The sequence below is a fragment of the Molossus molossus genome, unplaced genomic scaffold (genome assembly GCF_014108415.1).
Source record: "Molossus molossus isolate mMolMol1 unplaced genomic scaffold, mMolMol1.p scaffold_m16_p_16, whole genome shotgun sequence".
Lineage (NCBI taxonomy): Eukaryota > Metazoa > Chordata > Mammalia > Chiroptera > Molossidae > Molossus > Molossus molossus.
In genome coordinates this window covers 29,787,159-29,812,630 of record NW_023425351.1, presented here as the reverse complement: position 1 = coordinate 29,812,630, position 25,472 = coordinate 29,787,159, and the positions used below count along the sequence as shown (strand labels likewise).

At 39.8% G+C, this 25,472-nt stretch overlaps 1 protein-coding gene and 1 pseudogene across 8 annotated transcripts; both read left to right on the top strand.

Annotated features, from left to right (window-relative positions):
• Positions 1–881: 881 nt before the first annotated feature.
• Positions 882–23,449, top strand: ELOC (elongin C). 8 transcript variants are annotated; one of them, XM_036263813.1, is made up of 4 exons: positions 882–1,051; positions 14,463–14,540; positions 16,590–16,733; positions 23,217–23,449. In XM_036263813.1, exons 2-4 carry the CDS (start codon positions 14,513–14,515, stop codon positions 23,405–23,407), a joined length of 363 nt encoding a protein of 120 aa, XP_036119706.1. In that variant the 5' UTR covers positions 882–1,051; positions 14,463–14,512; the 3' UTR covers positions 23,408–23,449. The 8 variants fall into 8 exon arrangements, with proteins under 8 accessions (XP_036119706.1, XP_036119707.1, XP_036119705.1 ...); XM_036263814.1 differs by having other exon boundaries at positions 882–1,351; XM_036263812.1 differs by having other exon boundaries at positions 882–1,422.
• Positions 22,992–23,081, top strand: LOC118631974 (annotated as a pseudogene).
• Positions 23,450–25,472: the final 2,023 nt, after the last annotated feature.

Below are 25,472 nucleotides of genomic sequence, written 5' to 3'. Positions count from 1 at the left end.
GATGGGAGGGGGGTTGGGGGAATGGGTGAAAAAGGTGAAGGGACTAAGAAGTACAAATTGGTTGCTAGACTGATAAACCTCAATGGGAAGGGGGTTGGGGGGGTGAGAAGAAATAAACCAAAGAACTTATATGCATAATCAATGGACACAGACAACTTTGTGGGAAAAGGTAGGAGGGAGGTGGGGGGGGGGGGGAGAAGCGGGTCAATGGGGGAAAAATGAGGAACATCTGTAATACATTCAACAATAAAGATTTTTTTAAAAAGAAATAAGTTGGGCCCACAGCCTCCTCTTCTCACCCCTTCAGTGTCTCCTCCCAATCAAACCCTGAGTACCATGACAACTAAAGAATTTTAACAATTTTTGCAAAAGCTTTGGTAAGTTAACCCAAGGCAGTTTTTCTGTAAAAAACAATACAGTTTATCTGCCAAATCAACTAAAAGTGTCCTCCAGGCCATTAATTTGGTCAACAAACTTTGGATTGTCTGTTTCCCTTTATGGCCATTGTTACACAACAGTAGCTAGTTGAGCAACTTGCAGTGGTGAGCTTCTTGGCCTTACTGTCCCTACGTGCCACAGTCCTGCAAAGAGGGTGAATAGCTGCTTCAGCCTTCCTGGAAGGGTGCCAGATGTTAACCACAGGAAAAGTAAAAAGGATAGGCGGGTCGAGAGAGAGCCAGTGAGCGAGAGAGCAAGGGGGGCAGAGGGGGCGCGGAGTGACAAAGATGGTCTCAGAATTGAGTGCTGGTGGCAGAATTATGTGAATGATCTCAGAACCGAGAAGAGCTAAGGAACCCCGAGGCTGGGAGGGGACGGAGGTGGGGGCGGGGGGAATGTGCTTACTTTTCGGAAAACATTGAACGGTACCGGGAAGAGAGGAAGTGAGGCCAGCCGATTGCGCGAGCAGTTGACATGCCCTTCAACACGCACTGCAACTTCTCACTAAAGACAGATAGATAGATGCTGCTTCACAAAGAACACGACCTTGTTCGCTGAGAAACCGCACTCCCACCTTTCCACCCTTCCTCTGCAGACAGTCTCCAGCCTCCAGGTATACCCCCAAACGAGAGGCAGGGACAACCTCTAAAATTGCCCAAATCGTTACCACTCGGCGTGGGAAACTACAATTCCCAGGATGCACTGCTGCCGCGACCAAACGCAGGCCCACCCGCCCGAGAAACTACAAATCCTAGGATGCAGCGCGACCTCGGACCGCCGCGAGCACGGCTCTGAGGCTGCTGTCCCTGCGTCGACTGGATCGGGGTCAGCGCTGCATGCGCGAAGCAGAACACCTAGTATCAGATTGGTTGCGATTTGCCAGTGGTCGCTGTGCTCCCCACACTGGCCTGGGGTACGGTGCTACTGGGAGAAGGGCGAGGGGCACAGTGCACTTCCTGCGGACCAAAATGGGCGACACACTCGGTGCGTCCCCGCCTCAAAATACTAATCTCCCGCGCGTCGTAGAAGCATCCGTGACCCGACGGAAGTGATTCCTCCAACTGCCCCGGAACCCACGGCGGCAGGCTTGTGGGGGTGGGGGGGCGGCCCTGGAGTGGGGGCTGTGGCGGTGCGCGGGGACCGGCTGCGGTGGCTGCGGTGCTGCGGGGCTGACGAGTGAGTCTCGGGCTGGGGTGGGAACAGAGCTCCGGGCCCGCGTGGAGGACGGGGGAGGCTCGCACTGGGCACGCTCGCTGCCCCACTGCCCACCTCTTCCCATTTGGGCGGGGAAGGAACGGAAGCTCCCAACCTCTTGGGCCTCCGCTGCCCCTGGTTTGGGGGAGGGGAGAGGAGGGCGGCGGGACTCTCCCGGCGCCGTTCGGTGGGCTTGGAAAAGGCTGGAAGGAGGGGTGGCGACCCCGGGGACTGGGCCTTCTCTGGGCTGAGCGCGGGCAGGGTGGGGTTAGGAGCCCGGCGGCTCTGTCGCTTTTCATTTTTGCTTTCCCGGTGTGCACTGAGATTCGTTCTTTCCTTGGGGGCAGCCCCTAGTCATCGGAGAGGGCCCTCGCTCTTTCCTGCTGCGGGACCCCGAGAAGTTTACCTTCTGGGCAACTTACGAGGCGATCTCCGCCCGACTCGGTGGTTTGGGGCTGTCGCGCATCTACCTTCCAGGCTTGTCTGAAAGGAGGTATCTAGTGTCAAGTACGGTGGCCATTGAGTTTCTCTCATGGAACTAAAACCTCTTTAGTAACCTGTATCTGTGGAGCTCATGTCATTAATGTCAGCATTTCTACTCCGCATCGCTTTCAGTGTAAAAAACAACCGAAATCCTTTAGAGTTTTAAAACCTCATTTTCAAACTGCCAAATTTGCTTTTTGATCCCCCTATAAGTTTCCTTTTCTGTTTAGTGGACTAAAATGATAAACCTCTGACCTCTCGTTTACATTATCTAACTCATGATGCTGAAACATCACAGTTTACACGTGGATTCATTCATTCCGGAGATAACAATGGCAAGGAGTCAACTATGGTCCAGTCATCGTGGATATTATTATTGCCAGTGATTTGGGGTTCAAATTTAATTTTTAAATGACTGGGGTTTTTTTCCCCCTTATGTATGAGACTTTTATAATTATCTACCATTCCAACAATATATGTATTAAATAAGTTTGTGTATATATATATATAAATTTACATTAAGTTGAAGATGCCAGTTTCATTACTTTATGGTAATTTTGTAATATAATTAGGCAATAATTTGTAATCAGAAGTTAGAGTCAGCCTTATATATCAAGATCTAAAGTAGTATTCCTTTATGCATTATAAAATGTTGTTTGGGGTTTTGGGGTAGATTTTTTTAGTACTAGAAAATAATCTGGAAAGTATATGCAGTTATACTGATATGTGTTAATGCATTTTAGTTAACCAGTGCTAAACATTTACTGTTCATAAGATCAGAAAAGGCCCATCCAGTGATGCCTGAAATTTCAATCCTTGGTTATTGAGAGATGGTACTGTTCATTCAAGAAATGTTTATTGAGCCCTGGCCGGTTTTGCTCAGCGGTTAGAGCATTGGCCTGCGGTCCAGAGAGACCTGGGTTTGGTTCCCGCTAAGGGCACGTGACTCGGTTGCAGTTTGTCCCCGGCCCTGGTTGGTCGTGTGGGTGGCAGCCACTCGATGTGTCCCTTTCACATCGATGTTTATCTCTCTCTCTTCCTCTCTCTCCCTCCCACTCTATCTGAACAAAAAATGGGAAAATGTCCTTGGGTGAGGATTTAAAAAAAAAAGAAATGTTTATTGAGCAACTGCTATATTCCAGGCACTATACTCATTGAGCTTGAAGAAAGAGAGAGGATATACAGAAGTAAGCAAATATAGTTTCGGGTGGTGATTAATGTTAAGAAAATATAGCAGGATTAGAGTTAGATTAAGTTAGAGTGACTAGGGTGAAGGTGTCTAATTTTGAAAGGGAAGTGAACAAAGATCTACCTCTCTGAGGACTTGATGTTTTGACTGAAGACCTAAAAGATGAGGAAGATGTGAGGGAAGATATTTAAGATAGCAGTAACTGTAAATGCAAAGACCTTGAGGAGGATGAACTTGACCTATTATAATTCTAAGAATGCCAGTGTGGCTGGCTGGTGCATAGTGAAGGAAGAGTGATGGGAGATAAGGTCAGAGTGATTAACGAGGACTAAATAAGATGGAACTAGATATTCATTTTTCTGTCTGTAATGAGAAGCCATTAGAGGATTTTGGCCGGGGGAACAACATCTGATTTATGCTTTTAATGTTTAGTTGCTATGTGGGGAATAGACCAAGTTAAAGGAAAGTGGGGAAACCAGCCCCTAAGGAGGCTTGTGGTAGTCCCGTTGAGAAATGGTGGCTTGAACTAGAGGTGTAGATTTGTAAGTTAGTGAGAAGTGGTTTGATTTGGAATGTAATTTGAAGATGGAGCCAAATCTGTCTTGCCTTCATGCCTAGGACCAAAAGAAATTTTTTTTTTTTTAAGAAATTAACTGTTTTTCCCAAGCATCTGGGTGAACAGTAGTGCCATTTACTGAAATGAGGCCTGGGGAGGGTACACTGGTTTCTGAGGAATAAATGAGGATCTCTATGAAAGATGTGCTGAGTTTGATAACTAGTACACAGCTCAGAATATATGCAATAGCCAAGTTGGATTTCCACAGCTGTTTCTCAGGGAAGATGTCCGGCTAGGGAGATAATCTGAGAGTCAAATTTTATAGGTGATATTTGAATCTGTGGACTGACAGGAGGACATCAAGTAAAGAGTGTAAATGGAGAAAGAGGGCAGAAGGCTGGGAGCACTCTGGTCAGAAGAGCAAACAGTGATGGAAGCAGAAAAGAATGTGGCATCTGTGCTACTAAGGGAAGGAAATGTTTCAGGAAGGGGGCCTCAGTCAACTGTAAAATCCCGCTCCAAATAGGATGAGGATTCAATATTGCTCATGTGACCAAGTAAAGTAGTTGAAATTTGATAAGAGCGCTTCAAATGAACTAGTGCCAAAAGTGATCAGAGCGGGGTAAGGAGAAGTGGATGGTAGTGATGATGTTACAGCATTTTCATGTATTAATGGGAACAGTGGCCACAAAATCATTGGATAGATGTGCTTAAGTAGAAAGTTTGGGCTGGGATGAAGGACGGTTTCTATTTAACTTTTGAAACAGAAGAGTAGACAGAGTATATGATACAGTCATCCTTCGCCACTTCGCGCTTCGACTTTTGCGGCTTCACTCTATCGTGGTTTTTCCAAATACTATACTATATTTGAAAAAATTATAATACTAATACTAATACTATACTATACTATACTATGCTATACTATATTTGAAAAAAACCGCGATAGAGTGAAACCGCGAAAGTCGAAGTACGAAGCAGCGAGGGCCGACTATATAAAGAATCGTACTTTGCGGAAATTCATTTATCATGGTAGAGTCTGGAACTGATTAACTGCGATAAACGAGGGCCGACTGTATATACATGCAGGAGAGTTGAAGGAGGATAGACAAAACAATTTCCGTTCTCTTTCCTTCTCCTTATTTTAATTTCAGAAAGAGGAAGGGAAAGAGAGAGAAAGAAACATCGATGTGAGAAGCATTGATCAGTTCCTCTGGTGGGTGCCTGACGGGGAATCAAACTTGTAACCTAGTATGTGCCCTGACTGGGAGTTGAATCCACCACCTTTTGGTGCATAGGATGAGCACCAACCTGCTGAGCCACACAGGCCAGAGCTATTTCTGTTTTCTTTTTAAAATATGTTTTTATTGAGCCCTGGCTGGTTTGCTCAGCGGTTAGAGCATTGGCCCGCGGACCAGAGAGACCCGGGTTCGGCTCCCACTAAGGGCATGTACCTCGGTTGCGGTTTGTCCCCGGCCCTGGTTGGGGTCGTGTGGGTGGTGATCACTCGATGTGTCTCTTTCACGTGGATGTTTTTCTCTTCCTCTCTCCCTCAAGATAAATGCAAGAAATGTCCCCAGGTGAGGATAAAAAGTGTGTGTGTGTGTGTGTGTGTGTGTGTATTGATTTTTAGAGCGAGAGGAAGGGAGAAAGAGATAGAAACATCAATGTGAGAGAGAAACATCCATCGGCTGCTTCCTGCTTGCACCCCCACTGGGTCTGGAGCCCAAAACCCAGGCATGTGCCCTGACCAGGAATCAAACTGGTGATCTCTTGGTCCATGGGACGTTATTTAATCCACTGAGCCATACCAACCAGGCTATTTCCATTTTTTGGATGAAATAAATGATCAGGGCAGGGAGGAGAGTGGTGTTGGAGGCTTCAAGGAGGCTGTAAATTTTCTCAGAGTAGAAAAGCCATTTTGCTAGGAGAATTCAATGCTAAATTCCTATTTAAAGTGCATGGACAAGCGCAGCCGGTGTGGCTCAGTGGTTTAGTGTCGACCCATGCACCAAGAGTTCACTGGTTCAATTCACAGTCAGGGCACATGCCCAGTGCCCAGGTTGTGGGCCCAATCCCCAGTGAGGGACATGCAGGAGGAGGCCAGTCGACGTTCTCTCTCATCAATGTTTCCATCTCTCTCTCTCCCTCTTCCTTCCTATCTCTAAAAATCAGCAAAGAAAAATAAAAAAAGTTTTTTTAAGTGCATGGACATGACCCTGGCGGTTTGGCTCAGCGGTTAGAGTGTCAGCCTGCAGGTTTGATTCTGGTCAGGGCATGTATCTCAGTTGCTGTTCAGTCACCAGCCCTGGTCAGAGTCCTGCGGGAGGCAACCATTTGATATGTCTCTCTCACATTGGTGTTTCTCTCCCTCCCCTTGCTTCCCCCCCCCCCCCCGAACACTATCTAAGATAAATGGGAAAATATCCTCAGGTGAGGATTATTATTTTTTTTTATCCTCACCCGAGGACATTTACTCATTTTTTGTTCAGATGGAGCTGGAGGGAGAGAGAGAGAGACATCGACACGAAAGGTACAAGTGGACTGGCTGCCACCCACACAACCCAACCAGGCTGGGGACAAACTGCAACCGAGGTACATGCCCTTAGTGGGAACCAAACCCCGGTCTCTCTGGACCGCAGGCCGACGCTCTAACCACTGAGCAAAACCGGTCAGGGCAGATTTTTTTTTTAAAGGAATAAAAAAGTGCATGGACATGAATTTAAAGTTAAGACCAGCCAAAATGGCCTTGTCTTTTCTCCAGCCACATTCAGCTCTTTGGTTGAGGCCTGAGCTAGAAAGGGAACTGGGTTTGGTGGAGGCCAAGGAGTTAGGCATATAAGGACAGTGAGATGTGGGATGACCAAATAAATTAAAAAACAAATATAATTATCTACCATTGCAAAAAATATATATAGTATATATATAAATTTCAAATAGAGGGTGCCAGTTTCATTACTTTAAGATAATTTTGTAATATAAGTAGGCAGTAGTTTGTAATCAGAAGTTATAATCAGCCTTATATGTCAAGTTCTAAAGTAATATTAGTTTACATCTTATAAAAGGCTTGTTTGGGGTTTTTTGGTAGATTTTTCAGTACTAGAAAATAATTTGGAAAATTTTTGCAGTTACACTGATATGTGTTAATCTATTTTAGCTAATCTGTTCTTGATGTTTTGTTTTGTTTTTTATATTTATTTTTAGCCCAGCACTCTAAAGGTTCTTTTAAGTCATTTTATAATGTAAGAATCTATACCTAAGTTTATACTATATAGTGGGAATATTTGCTCATACTGTTAAAACCAAAACAAAGGTGTTTGGAGATCATTGTCTAAGGGAAAGGAGGTAGTTTCCAGGGGTGAGATAGACAGTCTTGTGAACATAACACTGGAGCTGGAAAGTTCTGTGCTGTGTGGGAACGGTTCTGCTTAAGGAAGATGGGAAATCGGGAATTCCAGGCATTTGGTATAGAGAGAGGATGAATTCCATTGTGTTCAGTCATGAAATGTAGAGCTGAAAGGAGGTAAAAAACAGAAGTCTTATCACTTAACCTATTTGGGTCTCAAGATAGAAATGGGAAGATAACTGGATTAGTTCTAGGAAACATGAAATTCCAGAATTAATGTACATGTACAGGAATACATGTTTCATACAATTGCATTATAATTAACAAATTATGGTAGTGGGTGCAAAATTGTGAGACAGATGTTTTGATTATCATCATTTCATAAAATGTATCTATGCCTGGAAGTCTTTAAAATTGTTTTAAGAATTTGAATTCAGGGAAGATGGGGAGGAAGGTGTCACTGGGAAAAAAGGAATAACATCTGTAACAAAAACAAATTAATTTTTTTTAAAAAGAATTAGAATTCATATTGACTTAATTCTGGTGTGGAAGATAAAATACCATCTCCTTCCTTTGTCACTGTCTTCCCTCAATATAAACCAAAATATTTCAGTAAACTTAAATAGATGTTTCCTAGAAAGAACAATTTTTATTGTGGTTGTCTGAAAGTTCCAGGTTTATTAAAAACCAACATTAAGGAAAAACCATGAAAAGAATCAGTGTTGGTCAAAAGGCACTGAATAACTATTTTGTTGGAAAGCTCAGCATAATACTACGTCCAAGGCAGGTACATTGTTGTATGTGGCTTTACTCTGTTAACATGACCACATAATTACCACTGTGTGCTAGATATGTGGGTCACAGAGAGAACCTCCCTGCCATGTGGAAACTTATAGCTAGTTAGGGTGACAAATAAATCTGAAAAGACACACTAATAAGGCAGCTGTGAAACATTTGTGTGTTAACAGTGGAGAAAACGATAAATTCCACCGTGGAGGAGAAGATGGGAAAGGGTACTGTTTGCTAAAAGTATTAAGACTGTCAACCTAAGAGTTAAATATACGAGCATTGTTATACGTTGAGTGTCCAGAATGAAAATTTTAACTCATCCTCAGAGACATGAATTCAGTAACACTGAAAGCACATTCTAGGCAGGATATTTTGATGTCTCATTACAAGTTGGAATTGTGTCTTAGCTTCTGTCAATTTGTGTTACATGGCTGAAGCCTCTTCAAATAGGCCTGAACATTAGATAATTTTTGGTTAATATAATTTACTTTGTTTTCCAAATTAATCATATTACATATAGTTAATAAACATCAGGTTGACTGACCATGCACTGCTTGGTTCTACATGCTCATTTGTTGGGGGTGTTTTGTTTGTTTCTTTCTTTTTTTAATCTTGATTTTAGAGAGAAAAATGGGGAGGGAGAGAGAGAGAGAGGACATCGATTGGCCGCCTCCTGCATGCCCCCCCCCTGGGGATTTGGCCCACAACCTGGGCATGTGCCCTGACCAGGAATCGATCTGGCAACCTCTTGGTGCATGGGTTAATGCTCAACCACTGAGCCACACCATCCGGGTGAGTTTTTTTTTTTTTTTTTAATTGATTGATTTAAGGGAGAAAGAGAGTGAGAAATACCAATTTGTTGTTCCATTTATTTATGCATTTTATGTGCCCTGATAGGAGATCAAACCCTCAACCTAGGCATATGGGGACAATGCTCTAATCAGCTGAGCTAAACTGCCAGGGCTGATTATTTGTTGCTTTTTAAAAATCAGTTTTAAATCGTAGTTTCCTAGTTACAGTTTGAACGTGTATGTATTTTTATGCATTTATCTGCAGAAAGGAGAGTAATAAGGCAAGAAGTCACTTATTTTACATAATGGCATCAAACTGTTCCTATCATTCTAATCTGCTTTTTAAAAAATAACAGTTTAGTCTTGGCCAGTTTGGCTTAGTGGTTAAGAGTGTTGGCCTGCATGCCCTGGCCGGTTTGGCTCAGCGGTTAGAGCATTGGCCTGCGGTCCGGAGAGACCCAGGTTCGGTTCCCGCTAAGGGCACGTACCTTGGTTGCAGTTTGTCCCCGGCCCTGGTTGGGTCGTGTGGGTGGCAACCACTCGATGTGTCGCTTTCACGTCGATGTTTCTCTCTCTCTCTCTCTCCCTCTCACTCTATCTGAACAAAGTATCGAAAAATGTCCTCGGGTGAGGATAAAAAAAAAAAAAAAAAAAAAAAGAGTGTTGGCCTGCAGACCAATGAGTTGCAGGTTCAATTCCACTCAAGGGCACGTACCTGGGTTGCGGTTGGCCCTCGTCAGGGTTGTGCAGGAGGCAGCCAGTCGATGTGTCTCTCTGCCTCAATACTTCTCTCTCTCTCTTTCCCTCTCTCTCCCTCCCACTCTATCTGAAGATAAATGCAAAAATATCCTTGGGTGAGGATAAAAATAAACAGTTTATCTTGGCACAGGGATATAAAGTACAGCAGAGGGAATATAGTCAATAGTATTGTAATAACTGTGTATGGTACCAGGTAGGTACGTACTGGAAATATCAGGGGGAATACTTTGTAAAGTATATAATTGTCTAACTGCTATGCCATACACCTGAAACTTATACAAAATAATATTGAATGTGAACTGTAACTGAAAAAATTTTCTAAAAAGTTTATCTTGTTATTTCCATGTCATTAAAAATAGAGATATAACTTTTTCCTTTTCACTGCCCTATAACATTTTATAAGTACAGATGTACTGTTTTTATTGAACTCATTCCCTAATTGGTGAACCTTTCAGGGTATTTTCAGTTTTTCATTTGTACACATATTATAGTAAAGAACCTACATGCCTTTGCACATGATGCTGGGGTTAATCTAAAGTAGATACCAAGAACTGCTACCTTCCTAACGATTCTGCTGCTGCCTTCCAAAACCAGTTTGTTCTTTATGTGGTATCACCCATTTCCCCTCCCCTCCAACACTGATTCTTAGCAAGTTTGAATATTTAGGTTTGCATTTTAACTGCTAACTGTTGAGACCGAGCTTTTTTTTTTTTTTTTATCCTCACCTGAGGATATTTTTCCATATTTTGTACAGATAGAGTGGGAGGGGGAGAGAGAGAGAAACATCGACGTGAAGGGACACATCGAGTGGCTGCCACCCGCACGACCAACCAGGGCCGGGGACAAACTGCAACCGAAGTACTTAGCGGGAACCGAACCCAGGTTTCTCCGGACCGCAGGTCGACGCTCTAACCGCTGAGCCAAACCGGCCAGGGCGAGACCGAGCATTTTTTAAAGGTCTGTGAACCATTTGTGTATTTTTTCAGCCATTTTCCAGAGTGGTGTTTTTACATTTGGTACTTTAACCTGCAGTGTGTTTTGTGAGTAATGCCAGACATCTAACATTTTTTCCAAGTAAATATCCAGTGTAAAACAAACAAACAGCCCTGGCTGGTTTGGCTCAGTGGTTAGAGTGTTGGCCCACAGTCCAGTGCATCACGTGTTTGATTCCGGTCAAGGGCACGAACCTCGGTTTCGGTTTGTCTCCAGCCCTGTTCAGGTCTTGTGGGAGGCAACCAGTCCATGTGGCTTTATCACTTCGATGTTTCTCTCCCTCCCTCCCTCCCTCCCTCCCTCCCTCCCTCCCACTCTGATAATAAGTAGACAAATATTCTCAGGTGAGGAATAAAACCAAAGAAAAAGATACAAAGTACAGGTTTGCAGCTATTGCTATAATCCTACTTAAATAATCCAAGCAAATAACTGAAAAACAACTAGAACTGTGAGAGTCTACAAAGATGGTGGGATGGGATACAAGATCAGCTGAATTTAAAAGTTTTTTAAAAAATGCCAGCAATAACCTTTCAGAAAGTATAATAGGGAAGCAGATCCTATTCATAATAGAAACTATACCCAAAAGTAGACCTAACAAAAAGGGAATTGCCCAACCATTGAGCAAAACACTTTTTGTTGTTTTTTAAGAATAATTCATCGAGCCCTGGCTGGTTTAGCTCAGCGGTCGGAGCATCGTCCTGTGGACCAGAGAGTCCCAGGTTCAGCTCCCGCTAGGGGCATGTACCCCCCCCCCAAAAAAAAATAGTTCATTGATTTTTGGAGACGGAAAGAGAAACATCAATGTGAGAAACATCAATCGGCTGCCGACTGCACGCCCCCTGCTGGGGTTGGAGCCTGCAACCCAGGCATGTGCCTTGACTGGGAATCCAACCAGCAACCTTTCAGTGCACTGGATGTTGCCCAACCAACTGAGCCACACAGACCAGGGCTAGCAAAACATGTTTATCAGGCTGTTGTAATTAAAACAGTGGGGATATTGATCAGGTATAAATAGGTTGAAGGAACAGAATGTAATCTAGAAATCCATGTACTGTAGCAATATAGTATATGAAAAAGGTAAAATTTCAGATCAGTAATAGGATGGCCTTTTCAGTATTCATGTAACTAGAGCACAGTGCCATTTCCGTCAGGCCTTTGTTCACACCGCCTCTTCTGCCTAGACCTACTCTCAGCCCACTGCTCCTCGACCACTTGCTTTGCCTCCTAATTCATATTTCCAGGACTCAGCCCCGTTATGGAGACATGCTCAAGTGTTCAGACTGAGATTTTTGCTACCCTAAACTTAGATTTCTATAGGTCATTTGTGGGTTAAGTCCAAATTTAATCATATTTAAAATATTTTTAGCTTTCTAGGAATTAGGATTTGCTCTTAGTTCTTAATGATATACTCTCTTTGTTAGTGATGAGGAGTCTTCCCCCTTTCCCTTTAACCCGTGAATAAATGCTGGAATTGACTTACTATATTAAGAAGTCTGTGGAGAAAATGTTGCTACCCAAAGGGCTTCTATGACGTCTTTGCACGGTTGCCTAGTTGCTGCTAGTTAAGTAAACATTCTAGATATTTTGCTCTGAAAATTTTCCAGATAGAAAAGTTGGTACTTGAAATTCTTGTTCTTCTCGCTTTTCTAAGCGTTTTGTCCAGTTTTGTTTTTTAGAAGAATGATTACAAAGCTGTGCGAACAGAAGAAAATAACGATGGATTGATTTTTTTAAAAATATTTTTTATTGCTTTTTAGAGAGAGAAACGGAGGGAGGGAGAGAGAAATCGATAGGCTGCCCCCTACTGGGGATGGAGCTGGAAACCCAGGCATGTGCCCTGACCTGGAATCGAATTGGCAACCTTTCAGTGCATGGGATGATTTCCACCCAACTGAGCCACACCGGCCAGGGTGTGACTGATTAATTTTTAATTGCCTACTATTATTATCATAAAATGACATAATACTGTTTTTATAAAAGTTTTAGAAAATAATCCAAGGAAATATATCAGCAGCTCTCAGCATAAGTGGATAAGAAGTTTTAACTGGACCCACAGTGTTTTACCAGGGCAGTATGGAATAATTGAAGGGAGTGTGGGCTATAAAGCCTACCTACCTAGGTTTAAATCCTCAGGCTGCCACTTAAGCTGTGGGAACCTTGAGCAAGGAGCAGCCTCTGAGTGTTTCCTCGCCTTTAAAATGGGAACAATAATTTCTTTGTGAAAATGTCACTTTAAAATAAGACAACGTATATACAGCATTTAATGCAATGTTTACCACGTACCAGGCCCTCAAATTGTTGGTAGTAATGCTACATTGCCTCTGCTGCCCAATCTCACGTTAGAAACAGTATTTTAAATATCTCCCTCGTGCTTACTGAGTGTTTTAGGCTAAGAGTTGATTTCTGCTTCACTCATCACCACCTGGAACAAGTCACTCATCCTCTCTATACATCAGTTATGTTACCGTTTTTTATGGTGAGGATGACTTAGGTTATCTCCAAGTTCCTTTCTTGCTCTAAAATGTTGTGCTTTATTCTCTTGACCCTCCCCTTAAGGCTAGAATTAAAATATTAGCCAGGAATTTCTTAGAGAAAAGGATAATAAGTATATGCTGTTTTCCTAATAGTGACATTAAAAATAGTATTGATGCCCTGGCCGGTTTGGCTCAGCGGTTAGAGCATCGGCCTGCGGTCCGGAGAGACCAGGGTTCGGTTCCCGCTAAGGGCACGTACTTCGGTTGCAGTTTGTCCCCGGCCCTGGTTGGTCGTGCGGGTGGCAGCCACTCGATGTGTCCCTTTCACGTCAATGTTTCTCTCTCTCTCTCTTCCTCTCTCTCCCTCCCACTCTATCTGCACAAAAAATGGAAAAATGTCCTCGGGTGAGGATAAAAAAAAAAAAAATAGTATTGATATTAATAAAATCCTCATTTGAAGAAATGCTATTAAAATACAAATTACTGAATGCTCTGGACATTTTGTTCAATGGTTAGAGCATCAGCCCGAGAACTGAAGGGTCAAGGGTTCGATTCCTGATCAAGAATGCCTACCTGGGGGCGGGAGTGGGGAGGAGGGAGTCGGGGGCAGGGGATGAGGAACATCTGTAATACATTCAACAATAAAGATTAAAAAATTTTTTTTATTTCAAGAAAAAGAGTGCCTACCTGGGTTGTAGGTTTGATCCCCTACCTGGGTTGGGATGCATATGGGAGGCAACCGATCAATGTGTCTCTCTCACATCGATGTCTCTCTCTCTCCCTCCCTTCCACTCTCTCTAAAAATCAATGGAAAAAATATCCTTGGGTAAGGATTAACAAAAATTAAAATTAAAAAAATAAGAATTACTGAAAACATGAGCCCTTATTGTTTAGTAATCACCTCTTTTTGTAAAATTTAAGATTTCTCAAAAAATTATAAATTTTTACCACTCTACTGTTAAATTTCAAAACTTTGATAGCCTATACGCAGAAGGGATGAAACAGTAAGATGTATTATTGATGTGCATGTTTACATAAGAAAAGGTACTTCATGTCCTTGGATTTATCATGTTGTCATTCATTCAGCAAATATTTTAGTGTCTACCAGTATCAAGTGCATATGGTATATATATGAAGATGATCAAGGCCAAGGATGTCTTCCAAGTTCAGTTTAGGTCCTAACGAACAGCATCTATATTTTTAAACTGTTGTCAGAATAATTGCCTTAAAGAAAATAAATAAATACATCTGTATTTTGACTTTTGTCCTGGAGGTGATCATCTTTTCTCAGATGTTCAAAAACTTGATACTGTTCCATATTGTGGTGACTAGGAAATTCTTGCTTAGCAGAGAGAGTCCTTAAACTTGTAACACCAAGGACATATTAAATAATAATGGGTGAAAAACATGTCATTTCAGCATTAGACTTAATATAGCATTGTTATATTTTCAGGAAACTACTAAACTTCCTGTGGAAGCGAAGTAGAATTTCATAAGAACATAATGGGTAAGTTTCATAAGAAAATATTGGGTAAGTACTTCAAGTAGTAGGAGCTGGTTTTTCCTCTAGAAGACAGGCCTTCGATGTCAGTGAATACAAATGCAAGTTAGAAAATGGTCAGAGTAGACTGCAAGTAGTTGTTTAGATCAACAGCTTGTGTTTACTGTATATCTCAAAAGAGATCAGTAATGTTATTGTACCAAATAAAATTTGTGATTCCTAATGAGTAATTGTACCTTAAAATATTAGAAACTTTTCCAACAGACATATAAAATGGTTTAGCTTGCAAAAAATACTAGAAGTATAAATTTAAATAATTGATAAGTATTTGTATTTTTGTTCTCAGAGATTGGCAAAAACTGCTAAGAATCTATATGCTTGCATAGTCCATAATTTAGAAGTTTCTTGCATCTTTACAAGTCCTCCAGCTTTTTGTAATGAGAAATCGCAATAATAATAGCCTTTATCAGTTGTTACTGTTTTGCCACATTTGCTTTCCCTCTGTGTGTGTGTGTGTGTGTGTGTGTGTGTGTTGTTTATATACACGCATATACCCATATACATACATATATACACACATAAACCAAAAAAAATGCTTTTTTTATCCTTTAAGATTTAGTTGTACACACCTAAATAGGTCAGCATGCATTCAGTCCTATTCAGTTTTTCAGTTGTTTCAAGTGTTCTTTATAACACCTTTATTATTTTAAATCCAGGATCTAATCAGAGATTACTTACTACCTTAATTTGTCTCTTTAGTCTCCCTTAAACAGTTCCCTACCTGGAGGTGGGGGTGAGGAATGAAGTCTTTTATGGCATTTTAAAATTTAAGTTTGTCTCAGTATTTTCTCTTAATATATTCAGATAACATTTTAGGGAGCATTTGTACATTTGTGATTTTTATATTTCTTATTCTTCATTTTAGGGAGTTCTAAATTAACTTTCAGGTAATAAATGAATAAATGGATGTTAGTAGCTGAACATTACTTGAGCCTCATCCTCTGTACTTCTCTCTAGGGCTCCCTACATTTTTAGAATGAGCCATATGAAACTTTCTTTCAGATGCTAGTAACCATAAAAATAAAAATTCTGTCAGTTCAACACTGTAAAAGTTATACATATGAGGAAGATCTTAAAGGGATATATAAATATATATACTCCCCAGAGAGTTATATCGAGATAGCCACTGTGGCTGAAGCCAGCATGGTGGCAGTGGGGATAGCTGGTAGCAGGTGACATCTATGCACTGTGTCTCTTCACCTCTACTTTCAGTGTTTAAAGACTGACATTTGTCTGTATTCATTGCACAATAATTTAAACTAAGCAATAAAATATTTTGATAATTATTATGAATGAAGAGTAAAATGCTGAGTAAAGGAAGCCCTAACATTTATAATTTGGGCTTGTCAGAAGTTGAGGTCACATGGCAAATAAACATTCATGCATAAACACACTATGCATCTTATTTTTAAAATGAGCATTTCGGGTGATAGAATTACAGTTTTTTTAAAGAATTTTTGTTTTATTAATTTTTAGAGAGAGAGGAAAGGGAGAGATAGAAACATTGATGTGAAAGAGAAACATTGATCGGCTACCTCCTACACACCCCCTACTGGGGATCCAGCCCACAACCCGGGCATGTGCCCTGACCGGGAATCGAACCAGGACCTCTCAGTCCATAGGACTACGCCCAATCCTGTGAGCTACACCAGCCGGTCGAACTGGCAACCTTTGGTATATGGGATGACACTCCAACAAATTGAGCCACAATGGCCAGGGCTAAAGATTTACTATTTGAATATTTTGTTCCAGTCCTTAAATTTGAATGTCACAAAAATATTGTCAATACTTCCTTAAAAATACTGGTAAATTTTCATCCAGAGAAACATACTTGAATGTAGAGTATATTCTGACATTGGAAAATGTGTAGAAAATAATAAGAAGTTAAAAAATAAAATTTTGGTAGCTGTTTCCCCCCAAAATCTTTCTGGTCTGAGTTTCTCAGATATTAACCTTGGTATACATGTTTATTGATAATAAGTTGTGTGATTCAGAAATCATTTTACTACTTTACTTTAGATGGAGAAGAGAAAACCTATGGTGGCTGTGAAGGCCCTGATGCCATGTATGTCAAATTGATATCTTCAGATGGTCATGAATTTATTGTAAAAAGAGAACATGCATTGACATCAGGAACAATAAAAGCCATGTTGAGTGGCCCAGGTGGGAACATTTCTTTATTTTCTCTTCATATATCTTCACTTTTAATGTGTGATGAATGTATTTTTAGGTTGAATTAAATGACTCATAACATTTAAAAGAGACAGTAACTATTTGAACATTGCATAATTATGTTGCATTGAGGAAAAGATGGTTTCTGCCATATCCTGTTTTCAGCTATTTGTCCTAGTTTCAATACCCCGTTGGTTATTGTGTAATAGGAAGGATCATGTCCCTAGGTTAGTTTCCATGGTCAGCTTCTTCAACACAACACAGGCCTCTGGTGATTTGTGCTCCTAGTTACATTTGTACTACTGCTTCTAAAGTTGATCTTTGGAAGTTACCACCTCCCAAATGTCTATTCTTAACATTTTCTCTGAGGTAATTTTTTTACCTCAAGAAAAACAATTTTCTTGGGGATTGGAATTTCTGGAACATATGGTAATTTCTATGTTTAACTCTTGGAGGAAATGCCACACTTTGCACAGTGGCTGAACCATTTATATCCCTACCAGCAGTGTATGAGGGTTCCTCGTGTGGTTTTCTCCACATCCTCACTTGACACTTTTTGTTTGCAGTTTTTTTATTCTAGCCACCCTAATGGGTATGAGTGGTATGTCATTGTGGTTTTGATTAGCATTTCCCTAATGACTAACGATGTTGAATATCTCTTCATGTGCTTGCTGGCTATTTGTGTATCCTCTGGAGAAATGTCTCTTTAAGTCTATTGCCTACTTTTTAATTGGGTTATTTGTCTTTTCTGTTGTTGAATTGTAAGAGTTTTTTAATATACTCTGCACATTGGATTCTTATCAGTTACATGACTTGCTAATATTTTCTCCCATTCTGTAGGTTGTCTTTTTCTTAATGGTATCTTCTGATGAACAAACGTTTTTTATGTTGACGAAGCCCAATATTGATCTTTTATCCCTGTTGGTGTTTGTGTTTTTTGGAGGCCTGTCTAAAAATCCATTGACAAATCCAATGTTGTGAAGATTTACCCCTTATGTTTTCTTATGAGGTTTCTATGATTTTAGCTCTTACAGTTAGGTCTTTTATTTTATGTTAATTTTTATACATGGTTTGATTTTATGTTAATTTTTGTACATTTAACTTTGTTCACATGTGGACATACCAGTATCATTTGTTGAAGAAACCATTCTTGACCCTGTTAAATGGTCTTGGCACCCTTGTTGAAAATCAGTTGACCACAGATGTGTGCGTTTATTTCTGGGCTCTTAATTCTCTTCTATTGAGCTATATATCCTTACTCAGTACCAAACTGTTTGATTACTGTAGCTTTGTAGTAAGTTTTGAAATTGAGAAGTGTGAAGCCTCCAACTATATTTTTCAAGATTGTTTTGGCTGTTTGGGGTCCCTTGCAATTCGTTTTCTATATTATCTTGTTTTATCTATTATTCTCACTTTTTAAAAAACATTTCAAGCCTGGCTGGTGAGGCTCAGTGGTTGAGCATCGACCCATGCACCAAGAGGTCACTGCTTTGATTCCCGGTCAGGGCACATGCCCAGATTGCAGGCCGATCCCCTGTGAGGGCTGTGCAGGAGGAGGCAGCCAATCGATGTTTCTCTCTCCCTCTCCCTTCCCCTCTCTCTAAAATCAATAAAGAAAAAAAATTTTTAAGAGTATTTTAAGCAAATCCCTTACATTGTCATTTCACTTACAAAATCTTTGATAGTCCCCCTCTCCCCTCCCTTTTTCCCAGATCATCAGTTTTACAAAGAAACAAGGTTATTTATATAATGTCCACATCCCATCTTATAAACTCATAATTAGAACTACAGAGGCTTGATTAGAATCGTTCATTTCACTAGGCTAGAATACTTCATAGGTGGCACTATTGTATCCTATTGTAACACATCTTTTAGCAATGTCAAGACTGATTAGTGATTCCAGGGTTATCAGGTTCATTCATCCATGAAGCGTTCCCCAGTCGGACTTTCATATAATGGTTTTAGCATTCATTGTGATTATAGCCGAGATGTACTTCATTTGGAATTACAGAACAGTGATTTTCTAATTGCATAATTTCTTCTACATTTATTAATTAGACTTAATCCTTTAAAGAACTATTTGACTACCCTGAAATACAGTCTATACAGGACAGAAAAGACTAAATACTGATTGTATATATACATATAATCTTTCAGAGTAATGAATGGGTCCTCCAGCATCCTCCAGTAACAAAGGGTGTTTTGGAGGTTTTGTTTGTTTGTTTTTGTATATCATCAGCTCATGACTTTATATATATGGTGATTTTTAATCCGGTGCAGTCATTCTCACTGGTGCTCAGATTGCTCATTTTTATACCAGAAGGAACCACCTCATGTTGACTCCTGTGTCCTTTTGACATGGTTTCATTGGTCTTGGATAACGATACTACCTTATGTAATACCAAAAGTTCTCTGGCTCATTTGTGTGTTATTTATAAGTTTTGAAAACAACCACTTTTCAACCAAGAGGTCACCAGTTCAATGCTCAGTCAGGGCACATGCCCGGCCCCAGTGGGGGGCATGCAGGAGGTAGCCAATTGATGTTCTCTCTCATTGATGTTTCTGTCTCTCCCTCTCCCTTCTTCTCTCTAGAATCAGTAGGGAAAGAAGACTTAAAAAAAGCAGGGTGGCGGGGACAGCCATTTTTTCAAGCCCTGATTTCTTGTTTTTTAATCCTCAACTGAGGACATGTTTTTACGGATTTTTTTTTTTTTTTTTAAGAGAGAGAGAAACATCAATCAATTGCCTCCTGTGTGTGCCCCAACTGGGGATCGAACTCGCAACCTGGGTGGGTATGTGCTCTGACCAGGAATTGAACCCTTCACCTTTCGATGTACTGGATGATGCTCCAACCAACTGAGCCACACCAGCCAGGGCAAGCCCTGGTTTCTTTTAATGGGAAATAGTATTTAGGGACCCCACTCTGGGTTGCCAGCAGGACTTGTTGCTCCTGGGTTGAATTACTTTAAGACTTTTCTACTAGACATAGATAAAAATCATGAACGCCAAGAAAATTTTAGTTTAAACTTAAAATGAAAGAATTTTTGCTGTTTGCATGCTTGGTCTCTTTTAATTTAAAAATAAGAGCTCAACAAATATACAAAAATAAAAACAATAAAAATAAGAGCCTTATCTTGAAGATCAAACTTTCAGCCCAAAACTGATGTTTGCATAAAAAGAAATGGCATAGTGATACGTGCTACACCATGGACACACCTTCAAAATGTTACGCTAAGTGAAAGAAGCCAGTCACAAAAGGTCATATGTTGTATGATTCCATTTGTATGAAATATCCAGAACAGATAAATCCATAGAGATAGAAAGTAGATTGGTGTGACAGAAAGTAGAGGTTGGGGGGCAGAGGAACTAAATAGACATACAAATGGCCAAGAGACATATGAAGAAATGCTCAGCATCACTAATCATCAGAGAGATGCAAATTAAAACAACTATGAGGTATCACCTTACACCTGTCAGAATGGCCACCATCAACAAATCATCAAACAACAAGTGTTGGTGAGGGTGTGGAGAAAAGGGGACTCTAGTACACTGCTGGTGGGAATGCAGACTGGTGCAGCCACTATGGAAAACAATATGGTGTTACCTCAAAAAATTAAAAATTGAACTTCCATTTGACCCAGTGATCCCACTTCTAGGAATATACCGTAAGAAGCCTAAAACACCAATCAGAAAGAATATATGTACCCCCGTGTTCATAACAGCACTATTTACAATAGCTAAGATCTTGAAACAGCCCAAGTGTCCATCAGTATACGAATGGATAAAAAAAGCAGTGGTACATGTACACAATGGAGTACTACGCAGTGGTAAGAAAGAAAGATCTCTTATCCTTTGAGGCGACATGGAGGGACCTGGAGAGTATTATCTTAAGCGAAACAAGCCAAGCAGAGAAAGACAAATATTATATGATCTCACTTATTTATGGAATATAATGAACATAACAGTCTGAGGAACGGGGTAGTCCCAGAGACGTGGAAGTGGGGTACAGACTGACAATCCCCAGGAGAGGGGGTGGGGGGTAGAGAGAAACCACAGAACTTATATGTATGTATGCATGAACAGTGGACATGGACAACAAAGCTGGGGAGAGGGCGAGGAGGGTGGGGGAGGGGTACCAGTGGGGGGAAAAGGAGAAACATCTGTAACAAAAATTAACAAAAACAATTTTTTAAGGGAGACATTTGCAATAGTGTCAACAACAAAAAATTTTTTTAAAACCCTAATGTTTGGCCAGGCTGGTGTGGCTAAGTGGATTGAGTATCCTCCCGTGGACTTTGAGGTCCTGGTTCCATTCCAGGTCAGGGCACATGCTGGGGTTGTGGGCTCGATCCCCAGTAGTGGGCGTGCAGGAGGCAACCAGTGTTTCTCACATCAATGTTTCTATCTCTCTCTCCCTTCCTCTGTCTCTAAAAAATGAATTAAAACATATTTAACATAAAATTTTTTTTAACCCTAATGTTTGTCTAGTTTCAAACATTTAATAAGTGCCTATCGGTAATATTTTATACATTTATTCAAGAAAGAAAATTTTCATTATTGACAAACCAAAAGTTACCTATTGCTGTGAATTATTTGGTGAATCCTACTCTTCTTTCTACCCACCCCACCCCCCAACAAATACACAATTATTAGAAAACTTTTAAAATACATTCTCAGAAAGTATATTTTTCTGCGTTTGTATTTAGATCACAGTGCTAGTGCTTGACTGCTAAGAAAATAGTTTATCTTCTGCCCGGCCGGTGTGGCTCAGTGGTTGAGTGTTGCATGCACCAAGAGTTTGCCAGTTCGATTCCTAGTCAGGGCACATGCCCAGGTTGTAGGCCAAATCCCCAGTGGGGAGCATGCAGAAGGCGGCCAGTCGATGTTCTCTCTCATCGATGTTTCCATCTCTCCCTCTCCCTTCCTCTCTCTTTAAATCAATAATGAAAACAATTTTTAATTATTAAATAAAATTTTATTTCTAAGAAATAGAAAGGTTGATGGAAAGTTTTCATTTAAAAAAGAAAATAGTTTATCCCTATAATAAATACTAAATGATAAAACCTTTATATAGCTAAAGAAATTTTGAGAGATCACTAAAAATAGTTTCTAAAGAGTTATTAAATAAAGGGGAGTGACTTAATAAAGAGTTCTCATTAACATAATGATATTTTTAAAAGCTAAAGGGAGAAACAGATTTTCTTTCCTGAAAAGATTTTTAAAATAGTATTTCACGTACTTATTTTTACATGGCAATTCAGTATAGCACAGGGCTCCTGATGATCTATGAAGACTTGATTCCTTCAGTAATCCCACCATCAAGATTCTTAGGAAAAATTCCTTAAGTGTCCAGACTTCTGGGAGAAAATCAGACTTTTAAAATTCAGTCTTGATAAATGCTGTCTTTTTTGTTTGTTTGTTTTGTCAATGCTCACCAGAGGATATTTTTGCAGTGATTTTTTTTTTTTTTTTTTTTTTTAAGATAGAGTGGAAGGGAGGGAGGGGGAGATAGAGAAACAGAAACATTGATGTGAGAAATTGCTGCCTCCCATATGACCTCAACTGGGACAGGGGATCACACCTGCAACCCCAGTATGTGCCCTTGCCCAACACTCTAACTGAAACTGCTGATCCAAACCAGCCAGGGCTCAAATGCTATCTTAATAAAGACTTTTTTATGTTTATACTCAAAAGTCAGAGTTAGATATTTTGTTTGCTGCTAGTTGGGTGTATTTTTGTTGTTGTTGTTCAGATAGAGTGGGAGGGAGAGAGAGGAAGAAAGGGACACATCGAGTGGCTGTCACCCACACAACCCAACCAGGGTCAGGGCCAAACTGCAACCAAGGTACATGCCCTTATTGGGAACCGAACCCAGGTCTCTCTTGACCGTAGGCAGACACTCTAACCACTGAGCCAAACTGGCTAGGGCGGGTGTATTTTTTTTACATTGTAATAATGTGTAGGCTGCCATGACAAAGTGCCATAGACTGGGTGATTTGGACAACAGAAATTTCCTTTTTATGGTCCTGGTAGAAAGTCGAGATCATGGTGTTAGCAGGGTTGGTTTCTTCTGAGGCTTGTCTCCTAGGTGGCCTTCTTCTCCCTTTGTCTTCACATTGTCTTCCCTCTGTTTGTGTCTGTGACCTAATCTCCTTTTCTTATAAAGATACCAGTCATACCAAATTAGGACCCACCTTAATAACCCTGTTTTGCCTTAATTACCTCTTTAAAGACCTTATCTCCATGCTCAGTATGGCAGTACAGTATACTAAAATTGGTACGATAGCATGGCCCCTGTGCAAGGATGATGTGCAAATTCGTGAAGCATTTCATATTTAAAATGCTTCCTGAACAGCGGGGGGAACATCTCCAGATACAGTCACATTCTGAAGTGCTGGGTGTTAAGGACTTCAACATAAATTTTGGAGGAACACAACTCAGCCCATAACAAACAAACCTTTTTTTCTTTTATAGGTCAGTTTGCTGAGAACGAAACTAATGAAGTCAATTTTAGAGAGATCCCTTCACATGTGCTATCAAAAGTATGCATGTATTTTACTTACAAGGTTCGCTACACTAACAGCTCCACGGAGATTCCTGAATTCCCAATTGCACCTGAAATTGCACTGGAACTGCTGATGGCTGCGAACTTCCTAGATTGTTAAATAAAATAAATTATAATAAACTGTTAACTTTTTTCAGTATTTAATACCTGTAGTTCAGTTAGTAATTTTTTCATATATAGCATGTTGCCTGTGTGCAATTGAACTTTACAGTTCATTGCAAAGCAGACTATCGTCTCTTCTTTTGCATAGCAGAGTTGAAATTTGTTTGCTACATCAACAGATTAAGGACATTTTCACAAATTGAGAAATAAACAAATATGTCAGTTCCTAGGTAGTTTTGCCTTATCCTTTGGATGTGATTTTTAAAATTAGAACGGTGTTGATATAGTAGATGCTGAAATTTAGTCATAAATGAACATATTCTACAGGTAAATATTGGGGCTACGTATTTTTATGTTTTTAGTGTTTGTTTTTTTTTTAAACCTCTTCTGATCTTATAGCCGTCATTAGCATTACTAGAAGTATGCAAATAATTGCATTATAAACATGTTTATAACTTAGCCAAATATTGATTTTTATAACTGTCAAAGACATAAGAGTTGAAATTTCTTATGTGTCTTTTGATAAACTGCAGTATTGTTTAAGTGTATCTTGTCTTTTTGTTCATCGCTACAATTTAAGAACTTTATTTAAAAGCAATTTGGAAGATTACCAGGTACGGCTGTTGGAACAGTGACTTTTTGAACTGTAGCCACATGATCAATAAGTAAACTACATGACCTTGATTTCATGTGTACTGTGCATTTTGGCCAATCCAAAGTACTGTATTTTCATTGACTATAAAGCTTCCTTTGCAATATTCATTCTTCTTACATAGTTCCTTGTTGTGATTATACTTCTGGTTATTTAATGTTTTAAAAGATTCACTATGAACTTGACCCAGATCTTAAAAGCTAGACTTTTCTGAACTATTCCAGTCTTCCTGCATCTACCTGAAATGTTATAAAATATGACAAATATGGAGAGATGCAGTGCAAATCTTAATGCACTTTGGTAGAGTCTATGAATTATCTTCTGTTAATTAAAATATCCCAATAAATATGCCCATCATCTGTGGGTCTTCTACTGAAATCTCACTAGTAAAGAGGTCATTCAACTTTTATACTAAGCAGACAGAAAGTTTTGAAAAACTATTAGAGCATCTCTGCTTAGGCACGGTAACTAAAGCACTATAGTTGGTTTATTATTGTTTCTATCTTAGTGAATCAAAGCTGTTGTTAGGATCTATAAACAAGTTTTCAACTTAGTTCTTCAAGACTGGTTTAATATGGACCAGATTTTCTGGAAACTGCAAAACTATAAACAACCAAGATCTATAAGTAATTTTCCTCTCAGAAGACTTAACATTGTACTTTCCAACTTATTGAAAGCAGTTAGATATATATATATATATATATATACACACACACACATATATATATGTTACTTGCGTATATTTTAGTAACTTCTTAAGACATACTGGTAGATATTTTAGTATAGAAGATTATCAAGTACAAGAATTCTTCTACTTGATGACAATAATGTCAATTATAAACCTAAGTAATAATCTTAAAGGTTAAGGTGATAGCTAGAATCAAGTTTAACTTTGACCAATTTTAGTAGGTTACTTTTTATGTTAGATGCATAAGTAACCTTAAGTTAAAATATTGGAAAAGAACCGAAAGATTAGGAAAACTTGTATATCTTGTGGCAAATGATACTTGCATGTTAATAAAGGCTCTGTTGACTGAAAGGTTTGATGAACACTTGGTGTTTGATCTTTTTAGCTTAATTTTTCTTTTTTTCTGAGGATTCATGAAACTATTTGCTTCAGGACATCTTGCCATATGATTGAAAAGCAGGGATTTTTATTTGGTTAAATTTAAGAGGTAATTTTATATAGCATGGAAACTTGACCAGCTTTCTGATACTTGGTAATTAGTTTATTTTTTAAATTATGTGCAAGTTTCCTTAATACTTTTTTTCTGCACAGAAAATATCACAAAATCCTCTGTTTTACTCAGTTAATATTTCATTTTTGTACTGTCTAGATTATTTTATACTTTCTAGATTGCTTATCTTTAATTATTACTGACAGATAACAGTCTTCTTTTGAAGGATCTTG